This window comes from Passer montanus, unplaced genomic scaffold, assembly GCF_014805655.1.
Source record: "Passer montanus isolate IOZ18808 unplaced genomic scaffold, ASM1480565v1 scaffold22, whole genome shotgun sequence".
Classification (NCBI taxonomy): domain Eukaryota; kingdom Metazoa; phylum Chordata; class Aves; order Passeriformes; family Passeridae; genus Passer; species Passer montanus.
In genome coordinates, this window is record NW_024366815.1 from 3,160,749 (window position 1) to 3,181,941 (window position 21,193).

The 21,193-nt window shown below is 36.3% G+C and overlaps 2 protein-coding genes across 3 annotated transcripts in view; one reads left to right on the forward strand and one right to left on the reverse strand.

Annotated features, from left to right (window-relative positions):
* OSMR (oncostatin M receptor) overlaps positions 1 to 7,685 on the forward strand; it is a 47,916-nt gene extending 40,231 nt beyond the window's left edge. Inside the window, exon 21 of the mRNA XM_039709858.1 lies at positions 7,654 to 7,685. Within this exon, the coding sequence (XP_039565792.1) occupies positions 7,654 to 7,670 (17 nt within the window). The 3' untranslated portion in view covers positions 7,671 to 7,685. The remainder of the gene's footprint in view (positions 1 to 7,653) is intronic.
* RICTOR (RPTOR independent companion of MTOR complex 2) overlaps positions 1 to 21,193 on the reverse strand; it is a 77,302-nt gene that overhangs the window by 8,130 nt on the left and 47,979 nt on the right. For both annotated transcript variants that reach the window (XM_039709847.1, XM_039709846.1), the window contains exons 20-33: positions 18,353 to 18,488; positions 17,598 to 17,797; positions 16,486 to 16,612; positions 15,140 to 15,304; positions 14,630 to 14,706; positions 14,451 to 14,529; positions 13,485 to 13,594; positions 10,979 to 11,066; positions 10,137 to 10,229; positions 9,177 to 9,283; positions 8,305 to 8,534; positions 6,477 to 7,506; positions 2,566 to 2,743; positions 1,194 to 1,278 (exon numbers count right to left, since the gene is read on the reverse strand). In XM_039709847.1, the coding sequence (XP_039565781.1) occupies positions 1,194 to 1,278; positions 2,566 to 2,743; positions 6,477 to 7,506; positions 8,305 to 8,534; positions 9,177 to 9,283; positions 10,137 to 10,229; positions 10,979 to 11,066; positions 13,485 to 13,594; positions 14,451 to 14,529; positions 14,630 to 14,706; positions 15,140 to 15,304; positions 16,486 to 16,612; positions 17,598 to 17,797; positions 18,353 to 18,488 (2,705 nt within the window). The remainder of the gene's footprint in view (positions 1 to 1,193; positions 1,279 to 2,565; positions 2,744 to 6,476; positions 7,507 to 8,304; positions 8,535 to 9,176; positions 9,284 to 10,136; positions 10,230 to 10,978; positions 11,067 to 13,484; positions 13,595 to 14,450; positions 14,530 to 14,629; positions 14,707 to 15,139; positions 15,305 to 16,485; positions 16,613 to 17,597; positions 17,798 to 18,352; positions 18,489 to 21,193) is intronic.

A 21,193-nucleotide genomic window follows, 5' to 3' on the forward strand; every position in this document is an offset into this window, starting at 1 on the left:
AAAAAAACCCCAGAAAACTAAGAAATCAACACTAACTCTTTCAATTAATTTCCACTTTCAGGCCTTTTAAGGCTGGGGATGGAGTGCATGTGAAGACCTATAGAGTTTTTTTTTTTTGAGTGGTTAAGCTCCCAAGATTGTTAGCATTTGAGAAAGAGACAAAGTTTTAGTTCCAACTTATTATATGTAACAAAACATTGCAAAGGACGGAATTCAACCTCTAAGTACACACACTGTCAGAAGGTAAGTGGTATTCCTCACATGGCATCAACATTACTAATACCCACATAACACCAGTACATTACAAATTTCATGTGTCAAATGAGATTAATATAACAATATACCAGATTTTGAAATTACACATGCACCAATGCAAAAATAAACACTATTTTAAAAACTGTAACTTAGTGACTGTGACAGGAAGAAACTAGACTTAGCAATGCAGAAACAAGCAGAAGACATTTAGTGACATGCTCTTCTCTGGGTGGAAAAAAAAATACAGTTTTGAACAAGAGTTACTTTACACTAAAACTTAGCAAACTACAGACACACATCCAGAAAAATCAACTTTGTGTATAATATTAAAGTGGGAAAACCCCCCAAAAAATGTAGGACAACAGCTAAACAAATAAACTATTAAGAAAACAGTGTCAAGCCTTTTTTCAGTTGAAAAAACACAGATTTCTGACTTCTCAAGAGGTACATTCCAGAGCAAGTCAAGCATTAGAACACTTGCAATTCTTGTGTCCCATAACCTTCATTGATCAATTGTCATCATAGAACAGAAAGACAATTTACTTTCTGAAATACACATCTAATACCATAATAAGTTCCTATAAATGATCTTGTAATCCAAAGGAAATAGTTCAATATTTTCTAAGCTTAAATTTTGTTACTTCCTGTAATACAGTATCCCTACCAGACTTTGAGCAGCATTAGTTCAAGTTATCAGAGATATGCAAGCTTTCCTCCTTCATTTTTTTAGAGCAGGACCAAACTTTGAAGCAACACATTAGCTCAAACTAAATAAAACAGGGAATTAATGGCCTACTATCCTGATTCCAGAACATAGTCATCAAAGTTTAATAGCTAAAGTGATGTTTTCTGTAAAGAAAAATTAACAAATAATTCAACAACCCACCCAATATACCAATAAACAACAGAAAGCTACAGGAGGGGAATAAAATCAGTACCTCCTGCATCAGATGTAAAGACCCTAGATCCATGCTCATCAAATGGAGGTGCTGTTTTCTTCTGGAAATACGGGGTTTCCTTTACCTGGAATACCCAAGTGAAAATTAAAATCAACAGAGGTGATAATCAAACACAAGAAAAAAAAAACCCTAACATTTTATGACGAAATTAAATCTTGCTTTTCTTTTACTTCAGGAAAAATGCATCATTAGAGGAAGAAACTAAGAATGAGCTCCTGAGTACTAAAGAAAAGCCAAATGAGAAAAATATATATCTGTGAATGAACATTTATTGCCAAAGGCTCATGAAGTGTTAGCAGACATGACAGGCTGTAAGGAAACCAGTGACCCACAGTGGCCATTCATAATCTGTCCATGATCATGCTACACCACTGAAGATCTTGGAAATTAACTACAAAAGCAACCAGGATATCTAAAATGCTGCCTGTAGGATGTAGAGCTGAGGCATGGCTCAACTACAAAGAGAGCTGAGAGAGACGAAATGAGGTAATAAATATGCCACAAAGACTGTGAAGGAGAAAGAAAAAGTAGTTATTTCACAAAGGAAAACAGAAGCAGATACATGATTTAACATGATTTTGCTCTGTGTTTAGCAATTTTTTGAGGTTAGTAAGAAGTTTATTTAGATTTGAAAGGCAAAGATTAGGTAAAATAAAGATAAGGAAGACCACTTTTACCTTTGACATAGACTACATCCTGGTTTTGATAATTAAGTAACAGAATATTAAACCCTATGATGCATCAGCTTGTTAAACAGAGATGTGTTTCTACCAAGTAGAAAGCGGAAAGGATTTTCTGAGACACTGAAAATAAACTCTTTTAATATAAATATAAACTTTTCAAAGTTAAGACAATATAATTTGATACTATAATGATATATATAAAAAAAGATTCTGTTATTTAATACAGAGCATGGTAGCAGGGAGTTAACTGTGTGACTATGCACATAATTTATAGGTGGCTAATGAACATGTCAATTATTGGTTGGCTAAAGCAGAATTAACGAATGTGCACAGACTATGCTAATTTTAGTATAAAAGCCAGATGTCAACTAAAAATCTTATGACAGCAAATTTGTCAGGAAAACCACTGTTTAACACTCACAGCTAACACAGTCTTTGCCATTATTTGCCACAACCATTTATTTAACATAAACCAGCCTAGTGATCTTGTATAAACAAGTAAGAACAGTTAGAAAAGAAACTCTAGCTCTCCAAAATGTATTTCTTTAGAGTACCACATCAATTTTTCCTCTTTTCTCTAGATTCAATCTATTCTGATGAAAAGGCAACAGCTGACTGCCTTTCAGTATGAAAATGCAAACGAACCAAATCAGTTAACACATACATACCTGAAATATTTCGTTGATATCCACTGGGAGAGCAAGGCCAATATAATCATCAGAGCTACCATAAGTAGCATTAGAAACCATGGAGCGAACAGAGGAGGAACGCTGAAGTGTGTTTTGGTTAATAGGACTTAATAAATCTTCTTTATCCAATGAAGCATAACTTAAAGCTTTCATGAACCTGTAACATTGAAACAAAAAAAAATCACAATTGCAGTTACTCTCTCATTCTGGCACATGAAAAGCAGAAAGGACTGTTGACACAAAGACCATCCTCATCCTCCCACTGCCGATCTCAGAGCTTGTTAGGACAAACTGCAGCTACAGGCTCATTGCTTTTTCTGCCTTGTGTCATATTGTCTTGCATGGTTTGGCAGTTCCTGGCAATTCCTTTGTAATTCTTGGTACAGGAACTCGTGGCCACCCTGCTAACCTCGTGGCCACCCTGCTAACCATGCATTTTCTTCAACATTCTAGCTTTGAATATTTACAGCCAGTAAATATTTGGTTTTCTATACTTGTAACTACCTAATTTTGAAATGTACCTATGCACTGAATGTGTATTTCCTGGATATTCACAAACTCTGAGCTGAGCAGGCACATCCCTGCAAAGGCACACCTTGAACCTACCAGCGATACACACAAGGAACAATTTCTCTCCCAAAGGAGCCACCCAGTAGAGTCACCCAAGCACAGAGGTGTATTGCCCAACATGAATGCACAAAGAACAAACTTAAACCTGCACTGTGAGTGGAGCTGACTGTGACAAATAGCTTGAAGAACAAAGAAAGTAACAGGATAGAAAAAACAGCAGGAGAGAAGAGGCTGGAGAACAAGACCTCAACTGCTACCCAGAGCCCCGATGATGATGATGGAAATTTGGCCATCTGTCATCTTCTTTCTCATCAAACAGAAAAACCTACAAATGTTTTCTGATAACCAATCTATGTAGATGGCCTATATGCATTGGATTAAAGCTTCCTAATAAAGACACACCTCAGGAACAGTGAATTTTTATTGCAAATTATGACACACTAGAGGGTAAAGTGAACACTGGATTTTTTGACTTTTTGCCTTGGAAGAAGTCTTCTATCCATTTTTTTTATTTGGGCAATAATGTGTCCTCTTATCCCTACAGATGGGATTTATATTGAGATAAAATTAAATTATCAAAGGTTGACCATGGAAGGTTCAAGAAATTATTATGCAATGGAAATGCACAAAATACAGCTGAGAGAATATCAACAGTTTTCTTCTTGGTAATTCTGACCAGTGGTAGTGACAGCAGCAGTGAACTCACAAAGTCAAGCCATACTTAAAAAAATAGGGAAAAGACTTCACATTGTGCCAGAGGAGGTTAACATTGGATATTAGGAAAAACTTCACTGAAAGGGTTGTCAAGCACTGGAACAGTCTGCCCAGGGAGGTAGGTGAGTCACCATCCCTGAAGACATTTAACATGTAGATGTGGCGCTTAGGGACATGGTTTAGTAGAGCACTTGAGGTGTTGTGTTAATAAATGGACTCAATCTTAAGGGTCTTTTCCAACCTAAATAACTGTGTAATCATGAAACTCAAAAAGTTACCAACTGCATTAAATACTTAATAAAACATTCTACAATTACACTCAACATAAATTAAAGATAGAAGTATTAAAAGACATTTAACATGTAGATGTGGCGCTTAGGGACATGGTTTAGTAGAGCACTTGAGGTGTTGTGTTAATAGATGGACTCAAGGGTCTTTTCCAACCTAAATAACTGTGTAATCATGAAACTCAAAAAGTTACCAACTGCATTAAATACTTAATAATAAAACATTCTACAATTACTCTCAACATAAATTAAAGATAGAAGTATTAATCCCAAATGTTTGTCCCTGCTTTTCCTAGAAAAACTAACAGATAAGTAGTAATAAACTACTAAGTTACTAACTACTGGTATTAGCAGTGATAAACAGCACCAAGTTGTCATGACAGAATGTCTTCAGGGGATGGCGTGAGAGCCAATATCAGGATCCAAAATATGCACATTAGTATTTCTAGCTGGTCTTTAAAGAGAAAGGTGGGAAATTTATCCTCACAAAATTTATGCAAAGAAAAATGCTTTTTAACCATCTGAATAAAAAGAACAACTAAAAACATTGCAAAAGTAAATTATGACTATTTAGTCTGCTACTAACACATGAATCTCTCAATAAACTGTAAATTAAACTTCTCAGAAAACTGACAGAAAATTTGATTTGGCAGTTAAAAAGGACGGAATTTTTCTTTTAGTTTATTTTTAAAAAGCAGCTAAGGACAGTTTTAGCTGGACCAGTAAACATACTCTGAAATTTATTCGTAAGTATATAATCTGAAATTGCAAGGACCATAATTTTTCAGTGGGGACACACCACAACCACCAAGAAAAACACATGTACTAGTTTCACTGTAGTCTTTCCAATCAATTATATTAGCAACTAACACAATCTGAATCTCTCTTTGAGTATGCATATCTGCAATAATTTAACTTTCTCAGAGATATAAGCACTCCAGACATTTCAGTTCAGTGTTAAGCAGGTCAGCTCAAATCCTTGACTCTATCCACTGACACAAGAGAACATGAACAGCTAAGCACCAGGAATAGTCAGTATGACATTGCGTGCAGGATCAAAATCCACTGCAGCAAGGCTGCTCTGCATATCAAGGGCATGACTGCAAGGAATGGTAAAACATTACTTACAGCCATTACAGAACCTGTACTACCACTGAAATGACACCCACTCATTCCTGCACTCGCACAGGATGCCAGTGACATAGCTAGGAATGGCATTTCTATTTGCAGGATAATGCAGTGTAACTACTAAATCATCCTTAATCTAACCAACATACTCAGTCTAGCTCTAGCTTACTTGAATAAAGGCATCTTTCATGGCATGTTTTCAAAATGATGTGAAAATATAAGCACAAATGGATGTTTCTTTTAATCAGGACACATACACTCAGCTGGGTATGAGGAGGGCAGCTCAAGGACTGAGCATTTGCTTTTTCCACAGTAAGCAGATGACTCATGTACCAGTAGCATCTCCCCCCTCTCTCAATCGAGAAATGATAAGGCAAGAACAGAGATAAAAAGTGCCTTTTCCATCTCAACAGTAATATGAAAATCCAATGCACTAGCTAAAAGATTATGTGAAGGAAAAATTTAGTACAAGAGCTTTTAAGGAAAGGTTATTAAGCAGTAACTGTTGCAGCTGGGAACAGTGTCAATGTCAAGAGCTAGACATCTTATGTAACTATCTAATTAGTCTTCAGAACATCTAATATTGCTCAAAAATAAAGAGGTGACACTGCCATCTAAAAATAAATGCTATGAGTAAAATCTTTGATCTGCTGTAGCTAAGAAGCCAAACTGACATTCCTATCAGTGGTACCAGTATCTCATCACTGCCCTCAGTGCTGCAGTGAACACAAATATAGCATATTGGCAGGAGACCCTGTCCTAAAACCTCCCCAAGTGACATCGAGAAAATTCTCTTCTGAAATGTACCTTTGACTACATGGGCAATTTGGTGTGTTTGCAACTTTAATAATGTTAGCAACTTTAATAATGTTAGCAGTGCAACTGCATTTTTTTATATTATAAAAATTAGAACAAGAAGAAAATGCGATAAAAGGAAATTTTTTCATTTGTCACCAACAGCATGGTAAGAGGTTGAGCACAGCTATGAAAGCTGGGCTTCTCAGACAGCACTTATAAAGTGGAGAATTATCCTTCTGTTATTCACTTAATATCAGTACTGCTTTCTGTGAAGTCATAAATCACCTTGCATCAACTGTCCCTTTAAGGTGCAGAGAAAAAAAAAAATCAGGAAGACACTTAAGTTGTTCGCACAGCACTGAAGTAAGAAATGAGTTCAGAATAATTTCTTACCGGCTTGGGGTTAGTCGAGAATCCAGGCTGCCAGACTTCATGGTGATAGTGTCAGTAAACAGCACATCCTTTGCTGGAGATGCCAGGGCTTCTGAGTGAGACAGTGAGGGATGCATCCTCTGCTGCTGCAGGCGTTTTAGTGTAGCATAGCCAAATGCATCTCGAGAACTTGTGTAGCTGAAGTTATAGTCAGCAAGACTTTTTATTGTAGCAAGAGAAGGAGCTTTAAGAGACTGGGCTCTTCTGGGAAGGGTATGAGAAGACCCTGGTGGAACCAGGGATACAGAGTTGGACTTCGAGAGAGGCAGGTGGTTAGACTGTGGTGTTGAACAGTGACTTGGTTTAACTGTCTTTGTGCTTACGACGGTACTCAAACTTCCACAGTCAGTATCTACATTTGTAGTGTCTACACCTACAGTCTCCCTTGAAGGGCTAGAGCTCATTGAACTTATGCCGCTTGTTGTGGTATCTGTATTAAAACTTAAGCTACGACTCTTGAAATGCGTTTGTGTAGTACCATCTCCAATTAGCCTTTCTTTGCTTGTGTTTTCCCGATGAATTTCATTTCCAAGGCCTTTTGGCAGCTTCAGATCATTTTCTCCGATACTCTGAGTACAATCAGTATCTTCCACATGTTTACTTCCAACAAAAGAAGTTTCTAAACGTAAAGTCTGGATTTTTGGAACTCTGAAAACAGGGTTCAATTCTTCCCCAGCAGGAAAGTCTATGCTACCACTAGGTTCTGTTACCGTACGATTTCGCCTCAGGCCTGATTTACTGTCAGATGATGTCAGCTTTCCTCCTTTTGGATCACTGCTACTTCTGTGTTTTTTATTAGGTAGAGTAAGAGAGTTTAGAATGCGATTTTTCACAAGTCTGCTAGAAGAAAAAAAAGGAAAGGGACTACGATCTTTGTCCTTTGAAGGTCCAGGTCTGTCATAAAATATTTGTTCTGCATCTTCAGTAATATCTAGGAAGAAAGTACTGGTGGAAGTACTACCAAAACGGTCATCCTCCATGATGAACATACCTGAAATTATATAAGACTTTGTCACAAAAATAGGAATTTCCTCCAAGTCTGCAAACTATGCTGCAAAACAGGAAGCCATTCTACAGAAGCCCAAGTGAGAATCTCTGCAATTTACTGGAACTTTAATTTCTCTTTTTTTTTCTGCAGAACTTCATGCAAATTAGCTATTTTGAGGAGTAACTGACCTGAAGATTTCCCTGCTTCAAAAGAAAAGCCACAGTGTCTTATTTCAGTGCAAACATCCAGCGACTAGGATTACAATCTAAGAACTCCTTTAATGATACCTAAATGTGGTATATTTCTTAATTTAAATTCCAAATATCCATAGAAAAAATAGAACGCATTAGGTACTTGAAATACACAATAATTTAAATACAGCAAAATTCTGTGTGTGTGTGTACACCCAGAGAACATAAATACTTATTCCTTTGAGGACAACCAAGTGTATTTTTATACCTAAGCATGGTGGTTTCTGCAGCATGTTACAAGAAACTGCCATGACTCAACATAAAAATTAGTAATTTACCCTCATGTGAAAATTTTTCTTCCACACCAAGTGTGAAGCTAAGACACTGTTTTACTTCCTCTGACTTGTCTGCATCTCTCTGAATGGACATAACTGTCCCATTGCTTGTAGTGTTTTACTGCAAGACCACCTTTACACCATGGTCTGAATCTCACCGTACCGAAAAGTTGATAAGAACACCAAAATGCTGCTTGTGGTGAGTTGGCTCTTTGCAGGTGTTTTTTGCTTGCTTGTTCATTTTTCTCCTGTTTTCTTGTTTTGGTGTTACTTACTTGATGGAGCAGATTCACTTTCACTGTTGTGCCTTGAACTAGTAGATTCAGAGTTCAAGCTAAGAGTGCTTGGTATAGAAGAAAGTTCATTGCAGAGCTGCTCCATGTCATCAGGGACCACTGGCCAAGGCTGTCTACGACTGTGTCTCACTGCATCCCAGTTGTGATGCTTCAAAATGTCACACCCTTGTTTAGTTTTGGCTATTAGACCAAGCACGTAGACACAGGTTCTGTATTTAAGGTACACACAGAAAAAAGAGCAACAATAATAGCACCTAATGTAAGTAAACTTACTTGACATTTGAAAGGAAACAATTTCAAAGCAATTCAGGAGAAACTTCACAAAACTTACAAACAGTATACTGTTAATTTTAATTTGCAAATCAGTGTAAGCTCAGGAAATTCATTAATATATCTGAGAACAAGATACTATTGAAAAATAAAAATTATCACAAGAGCCTGATTACATAAAGTAGAAAAGAACCTTTCAAACAAAAAGGCCAAACATTTATGTAGTAGCAATATTAGACAAAATACCATCTATTTATGCTTTTAAATATTTAAAAATATATTGAATAAAAAAGATGGAATAATAAATTCTCACAGAGATATAAACAGCAAGTATTTTCTTTTACAAAACAAGAGAAAAGTAGCATCTGCTTTTTTTCACAGATTTGTTTACTGCATGTTCTTTCAGACTTCCTACACAATTCTGCAGTTGCATAGAACCGAGACTGATACTCAAACATTGGTGACTTTAATAGCTGGTTTCCAATAAAGTACAAATCTGTGCTCATGTAAATCAAGTAAAAATCTGAAAACTGATCACAACTAGCATTTGAAAATGTTATGTATATATCAGATACACATACCCTCTAACAGACAGAACCTCACAATGTTGAGCAAGTGCCATTATATCAGGAATTACATTCTCCTCTTGAAGCAAGTTAAGACCCCAATTTGATGATCCGATATTGCCCTGGAATGAAATTTGTCAAGTAAGTTTTTATCTTAATGTGATCTGCAGCACTATCAATGTAAAGCTTTTACAATTTTGTTTAAAGCCACATGTTCTCAAAGCAGTTGAAAGATCTGAGTACCCTTTCTGGCATTTCCTAGCTGTGCTAATACAAAAAAGCACTCAGCACACTTTGTTTAATACCTAAAGCTGCTCAAAGCTCTAACTATTATATATTCCTCACTCTGTAACTTCTACTACAGCCTGCAGCATGATCTTGATGTATTAATTTTACACTCCTCTTATACAGGCATCTTGTTACATACCTACAGTACCTTCCACTAACAGTCCTCTTGGACAAATGTTCCAAAATTAACTTTGGGGAAGACAAGAAGCACATTTAGGAGTGTAGCTTGGATACACACCAACACTAGCTTTTTGCCCGTCCCAAGTACCAGGCCATCATGATCACATGGATCAACACTGGCAGCCAACATCCTTGCAGAAACATTAGGGACTACCACAGCAAATACATTAAACTCAGACTATGGCAACTTTTAACTTGTAACTATCAATTCCATACTAATATTCATATGGCAATTGTTATTCTTATTTGTTAAAAATAAAAAAAGACAAAGATTATTAAAACCTCCGAATGAAACAGCTGCAGTGAACCATCTTCCACTGAAAGTATTGTTATGGAACAAATGCTAACTTGAAAAAAATCACACACACTTTTTGAAAAAAAAAACCAAAAAAAACCCCAAACCAACCCAACACCTTTTTATTTTTATAGAATTTTGCTTAGTTATTTAAGAATCAACAGTTATAACAGAACTACACAACTGCAAAACTCAATAAATCTACTACTAACCAAGGCCCAAAGAGCTGCTTTCAGCTGCTTAATTCCTTCCCACTTATCCAGCATTGGAGAACGAACAGTGTAACTTAGATCTGTAACGATACTCTGAAGGAGAAGAACAAAAGAAAAAAAAACTAAGTTGAAAATTAATAGGAGACTTCAGCCAAACAGGTTCTCTTGCATTCATAGTAGAAGTTAAAGCAATAATTTAAATCATGCACTCTAGGTAATTCTGGAATAATAACCATAAATTAACAGCAGTGATGATGCAAAAGAAAATTTTAATGAAATCACAGATTGCATGAAGTTATTTCAGATATTTTAAGGATGATAGATTAGTCAAACTAACACACTGCAACATATACACTTTCTCTTGAACTTTTCAAAGAGCACTGCCAATTCATTAAATCATTTTACCAACCCACATCAAAAGTGAATTTAAGCAATTATGGCTTAGGGTTTCTTTTCTTAGATTTTCAAAATATTAGGAAGATTTTATTCCCACATGTCCCCATTTCTGTATGCTTAAAAGGACAGGCATAGTTTTACCACATGTATAACTGTCAATATACAATCCACAGAAATGAACAATTTTTTCTATTTATGAATTGGCTCTCCATGCTAAGAGTTTGCTTCATTTTAAGAGAAATGTTGCAACCTATTTTGGTGGTACTTCAATGTCATGAAGGAATTTTGCATGAGATTAGATGGCAAAGACTGTGTTCACAACTCAAGACTCATAATCAACTTCTTCTGCAATGCCTACTTCAATGCCATCTCTTTTAAAACCTTTTTTCAAAAGGTTTATAATGATCTTTAAAATATTTCAAGTTATAAATTATTATTATCCTCACCTGAGACTCCAACAAATGGCAGCCTGTTTTATGGTGCACCAGTTGGCCATAAAGGTGAACTGGCAGGTAGACATGTGGTCGCTGTAATCTGGCAGAAAGAGAAACATACATAGTTTCCCAGCACTTCAAATATATTCTAAACTAAATTACACTGCAATGTAATACAATGACTTACCCTCGTTTTTTTTCAAACAGAATTCTTTTGAGAAATTTAGTAAGGAACAAACTGTTTCAATTGGAAGGGATGTACAACAATAATCAAATCCAACTGCCAGTCCACTTCAGGGCTGATTAGAAGTTAAAGCCTTTTATTAAGGACACTGTCCAAATGCTTCCTGAATACTGACAGACTTGGGGCATCAACCACCCCTCCAGGATGCCTGTTCTTGTATGTGACCACCCAAGAACCTTGTGGTAAGGAAATGCTTCTTAGTATCCAATCTGAACCTCTCCTGCTTCAGCTCTGAGCCATTCCCATGCCTCCTGCCACTGGATGCCAGGGACAAGAACTCAGCACTGCCCTGAGCCCTTCCCCTCTCATGACGCTGAAGAGATGTTGCCCCATTCACTGCAGCCCTTTAAGCTCAGACCCTCAGCCAGTTCTTCACCCACCACACCATGAACCTGCTCATCCCACAGCTAAAATACTTGTCCAGAAGGATGCTGTGAAGGACAGCATCAGAAATCTTGCCAAGATCTAACAAAACAATATTCACCACCTTCCTTTCACCCTGCTGGGTGACCTTACCATAGAAGGCTAACAACTTAAAGAAAACTTTCCCTTTGTGAACTCATGCTAACTGTGCCTGATGACTGCATTGTTTTTCAAGTGCCTTTCAACTATATCCAGTATAATCTCTACATAATTTTTCCCCACTAACTGAGGCTAGACTAACAGGTGTGTACTTCTCTGAGTCTTCCCTTATATGCTTCTTGCAAACTAGAATAAACTAGCTAGATTCCAGTCAGCATGGAATTCCCTAGATTCACAAGACTTTTGGTAGATAAGAGATGGGTCCTGACACAAAATCTGCTAGCTCCTTTAGTACTGGTGGGCTAGTACTGATGAGGAACCCTCAGCCTGGTGGTAACCAGGCCCCATGACCTGGTGAACATTCAGCTGCTACAGATGATCCCTTATAATGTTAAGTGTCCACAAACAGAAAGCCACTGTTTCCACATCTGTGGACCTCTGGCTCAGAGAACCACACAGCCTAAGGTCTATCAATATTGCTAAAGACTGAGACAAAAAAACCCTCAAAATTTTAATTCATCTCTGTTTTTTCTTAATTGCTGTAAGTTAGGTGGCCATCTTCAGCAAGAATTGATGATGTGTTTTCTTCAGACCTCTTCTTTCCTGTTGTGTGACAGAACACTGCTCAGCTTCAGTCCTGAATGAGCTTTGGCTTTCTGTGCCTTCTTTCTCCTTATGTGAATCACAGTTTTGTAGTCCTTCCTGTGAAGGGTGACCTTCTAGAGATCATTTAATTTCCTTTTCCTCTAGAGCTTCATGAGGAGGTCCCTGCTCAGCCAAGGTGGTCTTCTGCCCTGCTTGCTTGACTTACAGCACCATGGCATTGCCTGTTCCTGTCCTTCTAAAAGGTACCTCCCAAAGATAGACCAGAACTTCTGGACTCCTGGGCCTCAAAAATGTAGTCTGCTAAAGTAGCTCCCCAAGTTAGCTCTCCTGAAGCCCTGGGTAGCAACTCTGCTGTGCTTTTTCTCATTACATTGAAAATTTTAAAATTAACGATGCCATGATCACTGTGGCCTAGAGCACCTCCCCTAAGTCTACATTCACAAACAGCAAACTGAGGAAGGCATCTTTCCTAGTTGGCTCACTGAGTACCTCTCCTACAGACTTTCTCCTACTGAGCATTTCCAAGGCTGCTTGTCACTGCATTACATTACATCCAGCTGATGCCTGGCAGTCGAAATCTTCCACAGGAAGTCCGTAAGAACAAGAACTACTGAAGAGCTTCCAGAAGTTTCTCCTAATTGTCTACAGAATGACTCGTCAGTACTAACATCCTGGCTGAGCAATCAGTAGCAGACACCACTACATCACTTCCTTTGTATTCTATCCCCTTAATCCTCACCCAGAGGTTCTCAACCACATTACCACTAACTGTTAGGGCTGTATAATCAAACCTCTTCCTTATATAGTGACATACTCATCTGCCCATCCCTGCTGAAAAGCCTGTAGCCCTCCATTCCAGCACTCCAGTCATGGGACTCACTCCACCAAGTCTTAATAAAATGAATTCTAAAAGCTCTAAAACTAATTATATAAAAGCTCTGAAATAAATTATATTAAAACTCTGGGAGCTAAGCAATTCATACAGTTTGTCCTGTGTGTTTCTCATACTGTGCTGATGTACTGCTCCAGAAGCATAGTACACTGAAATCCTCCTGTTGGTACCCCCTTTCCTCATACATTTCAGTTTAGAGCTCTCCTGATCAGTCCCACCAGCTTGCACCTCAGAACACATTTTCCCAAATTTACCTTTGGTTGCTCCGACGAACATAGTTATCCCCATCAACAGGTTTGCGGTATGTTGTAAGTGCTTCATTAAGTTGTTCTTCAATCAATTCAACATATTTTAAGTTATATTCCTTTAAGAAAGCAGAGGAGGGTTGACACAGTATATTTAGTGGTTGATGGTGTTATAGTATGTGACTTTATAAAGAAGAAATAATTGGGGAAGGCTCCTTAAGAAAGACTGAATTTTTTTTATGATCTGAAGGTGGGGCTCAAGAAAATGAATGCACTTCACACATATAATGAATTTGCAAGTCAACAATTCAACAATTGATTTAATAATTATTTCAGGGAATCTGTTAAAAAAAGGAAGAAAAATACTTCATATCTGACACACTCAATTTCAATAGATCATGCATTTAAGTACTCCTTGAGAAGTGACACTTAAACAACTAAAAAAGTTGCCAACAGGAATGAGACCAATGTCTTATAATCAATTACAAAACCAAAATAACATATGAAGAGTTTTATTCAAGTTATGACAATAATGAATTTTTATTAATGCTCTTGTGCTCCTCTTTACTTCCTAAGAGCATCAGCCAATTCTGTCTTCATGAGCTCTAGGTCTAACTTTAATTACCAGAGGTAACAGGTATATTGAAAAGCAGCATTACTTTGCACACTTCTCTAGATAACGACCTTCCACAACAACCTATTTTAGAAGGTCACTATACTCCTAAAATATTTGCTGAAATACCAAAATTATATAAAGGTCTTTGCAGATCAAAATCACATATGTACAGAGAAGCTATGGAACTGTAAGTCTCTGTCAACCTTTACTAGCAAAAACATTATGTCACTGATGCAATGTATTTGCACAAGCTTTACAGGTACATTAAAAGGCACGTATTTTTAAGAATCCCTGTTCTAAATCTGCATATTTACACCATTCCTCCTAACATCTGGCAAACATTTTCTTCTTAGCATTACCTTTTGCCACTTTTCCATCTGTTTTGTTACATAACCTCTTTCATTTAGATATGAAAACCCCTTTGGGATGGACAGAAATCTGTAAAAAAAAAATCATAGTTAACATTGTAATTTAAACAACTCCCAGAATCTGAATTTGCTTCCACAATGTGAAATCAAACAGCATATTCAACATTTACCTTAGGAGTAGAAGTAAACCCTTGTCTCCAAGATGAGAAAGAGCTGGTTTCATTTGGATAAGGGCATGAAGATTGGCCTAAAATAATTTAGAACACAAAGAGTATTTGACTACTATTATAATTCTGAAAACTGCAATAACTATAACACGCTGCCTGCAATGAAACAGCAAGTTTTTCACAAGTATCAAATGCTAACTTAATCCCAGTATTATCAATTTTAGGTATCTTCTGTCATTAAATATAAATTACTTCACAAGAAGAATAATGAAAAAAGTAATTTGCAATTCATATTTAAATACAGGCATAATCCAGAAGTCTATGTTTTCTTGTAAGTAATATTGCAGTACTTTCATCAAAGGGGTCTTATAAACTATTTAAAGTCCATCAATGACAATTCAAAAAGGAAACCATCAGTAGCTTCTTGCCTGTTTGTTGCTACTAGGGAAGGGGGTGGGGAAGAGCTTAAGAGCAGCATACCAAAAAGAGGTTAACAAGAGAAGGGATGCTCACCTTGTCTTCACAGGCCTCATCTAGAATATCAAGTGCCTCAGAAGAAATAGTTTTATTTTTATCATGTAACTGGGTCACCAGTAATTCAATCCCCCAGTTGCTGAAGAACTCTACATTAGCTCTCAGCAACACTCTTAAGTGTTTTGTTGCATACAACCTGCAGCTCTGTAAAATAAGGAAAATATTTTCTTGAACGGAAGAAAAATAACTAACATAGTTAATGGTATATAACTTCTAAAAATACCTTTCAATTACTGCATTTTGCAGCAAGCAACTGTGATGCACACCTTATCTATTAAAATTACAGTTTATTAGAGAGCTTTTTATATCTTAGCAAATGGGAAAACGGAAATCTAAGATCACAAGTAAATTGGTCATCATAAGTGTTCAATCCTACATCTTTTATTATTGTATTATACCTTTTGAAGAGAATTTAGAAGCAAATAAAAAAAATTATAGTCAGTAGGGAGCTTCGTCTTTCAATGAGTCACTCCTTCAACCTCAACTATCTTCACTACTTTCACACTCCACTCTTTATCCATAAGAATCATCATATCTTTGACAGTATCAGAGAAATACTCCCAATCTGTCCTCCTCTTCCAGAATACAGTGAGACATTTAAAGCTAGCACCTACATTTTTCTCTCTTGTATCTATTCTAGAACACATTCTGTCTGCTCAGACAACAGAAACAACTTCATTTGAAGTAATGAACATTCTTTCCTAGCTGCATTTCAACTTAGTTGTCATCTATCTCCCTGACATCAGTGATTGCCTGTCTAACAATGTTACCTTAAAAGTCAAGTTTCCTCTCCCAAAAACACATGGTTTTTTATCCCTATCCACCTTCTTTGATTGAGAAGAACAAATCCCAATGCCTGTTTTTGAACCAACTTCTCATTCCAGTAGCTACAGTATCTGCTTCATTCCAACACAGAGTAACCTCAATCATTATCAGAACAGTGTCTACTAGAAGGCTAACATGCTTAGTGCTGCTAGAAATACAGATTTCTGTTTGTGACAGCAATGACTTCACAATTCATTTAAGATGCCACTGACCTAAACAATTACATTACACTTGGTTATACATATCTCAAGACTTTAGACCCCATCTGATGTGAGATAAAGTTCTATTTGAAGGACTTAATTTCTTGAGCACAAATATAATAGAGGGTATGAAGTTCACAACATACTCAAAAGCTATGCTTCTAGGAGGTTAATTTCTCTGAATACAAAATTAAGAACCCTTTTCATATATAACAGCTTAAATATAAAGTCATACATCTTCACTAATAAAATAAATGTGTAGAGGGCAGTAAAAAGGAATATAAGTTGAACTGAACTTACATCAGTAGCTGCTGTCAGGATTTTAGAAAGGATGACTCTTGCCAATCCATCTCTGCTATAATCCAGACTAGAAACAGTCAGTTTTAACAAGTGATCTTGGTTCTTTAAAGAACAAAGATTAAGAAGACTGGAGGCATGGAAGGGGAGGAGGAAGAAAATAAAATCAGTATTTGAACCCACTTGAAACATCAATAATTCAAACTTAAGTACTTTGAATTATACTTTTATTACTATAAATGCAATATACAAAGTATATTCTTGTATGAAACTGACTAACTTTAAATTATTATAACTATAAATTCAAATAGGGATGAAATAACACACTGAACTGGAAGGAAAAACCTCAAACCAACATCTTTTATAATTGCCCTTTAAAAATTTTGTCAGCATAATTTGTGATTATAAGTATAAAAACAAATGCTCATGAACCTCTGTGAACAATTCTTCATTTAAAAACATTGTGTATAAAGTTTGCCATGAAGTTAGCCTATTAACTGTCTAGATTTTATTGTATATTATGTTTTCTAAAGCCAGTAAAAAGCTTGCTTTCTAAAAATCAACAAAATCAACAATAAAAGATAAAAAGGAGTACATTAAAACACTTGCATTTTTACTTCAAGTTTATTATATGTTGATAAACTAGTACTAGTCACCAGCCAATTTATTTCCAAAGGACGCTAAGTTTGTTTGTATCTGAACAAAATTTTGAGCTGCAAAACTTCACTTAAATATACCAAAGTGAAGTCTTAAGTGCAACATACACCAACATTTCACAAATAGTATAGTACTTGCCATTTTTATCATGGTTTGTGTGTTTTTAGTTTTGTTTGTTTTTCTATTTCCCCAGGCTGCATCTTTCAGTACCCTATAATCCTTCCTGATACTCATCTCTGTCACACAGGTGTGGATAGGAAAAAGTAAACTGTTTATCACTTCTGTCTTGTTAGTAATGACAGATTAGAAGACTAGAAAAAAAATGCGGACCTTTACTTGCAAACTACACCAAAATAACCTTAAAGCTTTCAGCTTTTCAGATGATGCCCCTCACACAGTTTAAAATTTGCGTAGCTACTACACTGCAAGTACAACTCAAGCAAAAAAAAAGCACTCACCACTGAAAAACATTACATTTTTCAAGCATTTTCACTCCATGAGGGTGACAAGATAAAGTACCAAAAAACAGGAAGTAGTGCTGGCTAAGGGTATTTAGTAACCCATTATTCTGAAGACTACGTTCAGGTTTCATGCCTGATGAAGAGTTGAGCCAAAGTACAATATCTTTAACCAATTCCTCCAGATAACCTTGTCCATCCTAGCACAATAAAGAGGAATAGCATTTGTTAGCAACAGAAATGCGTTTTTTACTGAAACTCACTAATTTAAATTTCTTACAATGTACAAACACAATACAGACACAAAACAGAAATGCAGACTGGGAAACAATTTAGACTAAAGAGTAAGTTTCAAGGCAAATAAAAGGAGCTAAGCATGGAGACATCTTAGGATTACTTCTCTCTTTCCAGGAAAAGGGCAAAGTATTATTCAATGACATTTTCCTTTGACCTGAGGCATAGAAGTCTTTAACACAAAAGAAGGAGTTTGAAAAGGAAGGTTATACATAGCATGAATAATAAAAAAAAAATCCTTCAAACTCTAAACTGCATTTAACAAAGCTGTATTTAATAAAACTTATATGGAAACATGGTCATCTTCCTCAATATTTCACATTGTATTTCTTAATTACACTGATATTTTAGACTTAACACTCAAAATCTCAGAAGTCTTTACCAAAAACTAAGGTTTTTCCAGATGGCATTCAACAAGACTACTCATTCTACTTCCAGTCTTATAGCTGAAAACTTCTTACCTCTTCTGATTCAAGAAGAAATTCAGTAAACTGACAACCCACAACAGTGAGCTGCTTTGCCTTGGCATAGTCCAGATCCAGGTTAGCATAGAGTTTACTGCTAGGCTTGTAAAAATACAGCAATCTCCTTACAAACCTATGGAAAATAAAACAGAATTGCCTATTTTTCAGTATGACAAGGATGGTCTCACAATACAAAATGATGCTAGAAACAATGGGTTGTACTTGGTTTCTTGGCAGTAAGTCTTAAAAATTTATCAAAAGAGAAGCAGGTGGCAGTAGTGACTCTATCCAGACACAGTTTCAGAGATGCTGCTGTACTGTGCATTACAAAGAGTTTTCTATATCATGGTGTACTATAAGCAAACGAACTTAAAATCTATATGCTCTCAGAAGCTGTATCTTCCTTTTCATTCTCATAATTTATTCTGCTGTAATTTACCCTGTGGCAAGTTTCAAAGACAGTATTATCTAGACTAACAAACAGCTTAAAAAAGAAACTTGTGACCTGAGCCTTCTTCAGTGATTAGAGTTATTGCTACCAGGAAAAACACATTTTTCATGTTCTGACATGAAAAAGTCTCATTTATTCAGCAACACTATTTCCAAACACCTCACTTAAACATTTCTGAAGCATAACACACTGATTGCTAACACACCCTCAGACTTTTTAAAATCACTGTAAGTAATGTAGCTTGAGTTTTGCACCACAGGAGTAAGTCTTTAGCAAAGATCCTCCTCTCACAAGTTCTTCAAAATATAAACACGCATTTGTGCTTTAAAATAACACAAAATGTTCCATCAGAAGGCAGATAAGTCAGCATTAAGGAAACTTAATTACATAACTGCACTCTGTAAAAGCTTGAAAAAGCCAGAGTAATCCACTACGCTTAACTCCAAACACAGGACCAATTACAAAGGAAACTTGAGGGCTTAAATAAGTTTTGTGAAATAAAATGTATTTTATCCTAGGTTACTAGCAATAAATATACATTGTCACACAAATTTATACACATACGTATCTATGTGTATATTTAAATGTGAGTTTATCAACATGCATGCATTCAGTTTTGGTGCCCCTGGGCCCCTCACTACACCAAGGGACTGGAGTGTGTCCAGAGAAAGGCAACAGAACTGGGGAAGGGTGTGGAGCACAAGTGCAGTGAGGAGCAGCTGAGGGAGCTGGGGCTGTTTATCCTGGAGAAAAGGAGGTTCAGGGGAGACCTTAGTGCTCTTTACAACTCCATGACAGGAGGTTGTACCCAGGCAGAGGTGGTCTCTCCTCTCAGATGACAAGTGACAGAATGAGAAAAAAAGGCCTTTCATCGCCCCAAAGAAGTTTTGATTGGATTTTAGGTAAAATTTCTGGACTAAATGAGAGGTCAGGCACTTGAACTACTCAGGGAACTGTTGAAGTCACCATTTCCAGAGGGATTTAAAGGACAAATATATATGGCACTTGGAAACATACTTTAGAAGTGAACAGTTGGACCCAATGATGTTTGAGGTCTTTTTCATGATTCTGTGATCCTGTGTGTATACATACACTGCAGGAACTGTATGTCTATGAAATTAAAGGAATCTTAAAAAAATTACTGGAATTTCACTTTTACAACTGTAAGATCATCACAACAACACTAACATTAAAAAGATCCATTTATAGAAGGAGAAATAAATATAATTTACCCTTGAAAAACAAAGTGTCAGAATTTTTTTTTGTCATCAGCAGTGAAACGGGAGAGATTTGGAGCTTAGCTACTTATAATTAAACAGGAACAACAGCATTTTAAAGCCATTAATCTCCCAATTCTGCAGAAAGTATCAGTGAACTATAGAGCTTCACACCAATTCAATAATAAATTTCCCAATTTATTTGGCGTTAAATCACCGAGTCACTGAACAATGTCTCAGCACAAAACCATGGAACAGGAACACTGTCCCACACAGGTAGGTTGAGAAGTGTGTGCTGGTTTCACAGTCAGAACTGCAGACACTGCTTTAGAGAACCAATATTATAAATCACCACATATTTGGAAAATAATCCTTTACCCTAAAGTACAGACTGGCAATTAACATTTCAGGAAAACCCAGAAAAAATACAAATGTAAAACTGAATCATGGTTATAACAATGGGACTACTGCTTATGCTGTAAATACGTCATAAAATGAATTTTTTTTGACTGTTTTTTGGTAAAAATTTAAAGCAGAGCCACACGAGCCTTTCAGCATATATTCTATCTTTTGGGTTTTCCCCCAGTTCAGGAAGCAGCTTTTCATGCCCACAAGTACTGACCTATTCTTCAAAATAATGTAATCTATTTCTGAAACATATGCTAAAAGGCATATCCAAAAACTAATTAGTAACACTATGACCACACAGGCACAGAAGTAATAAACATGTCTTACTGACAACAGACATGAAAGGAACCAGAGCTGTACTGCAGGCTTTTTGTTTGGTTGGTTTTTTTTCCCAAATTACACATGCTTCTCCTCCCATTAACAGCAACTAGAAATAATTTCCTCTTAGTTATTGATGAAAGCTGTAGTTAAAAACCTGTATAGCTATGGACTTAACTCGGTAAAAATTTTCCAAGCTCTGACATAAAACACTTCTGACTGATATATCAAGCAACCAGTAACATTTCTAAGGTTTAAATTAATTAAATTTAGTATTTGCAAAGGTGGTATGATTCCTAAGGGACTAAATATATAAAGTATTTGTGCAGAGAAAAGAAGCTTAAACACCTGTTTATTTAAAGCAAATATTGCAACTTAATTATCCAAATTTACACCTCAACTTCTCATCTATAGATTAGGTTTTAGAAATGTCTAAATATATCT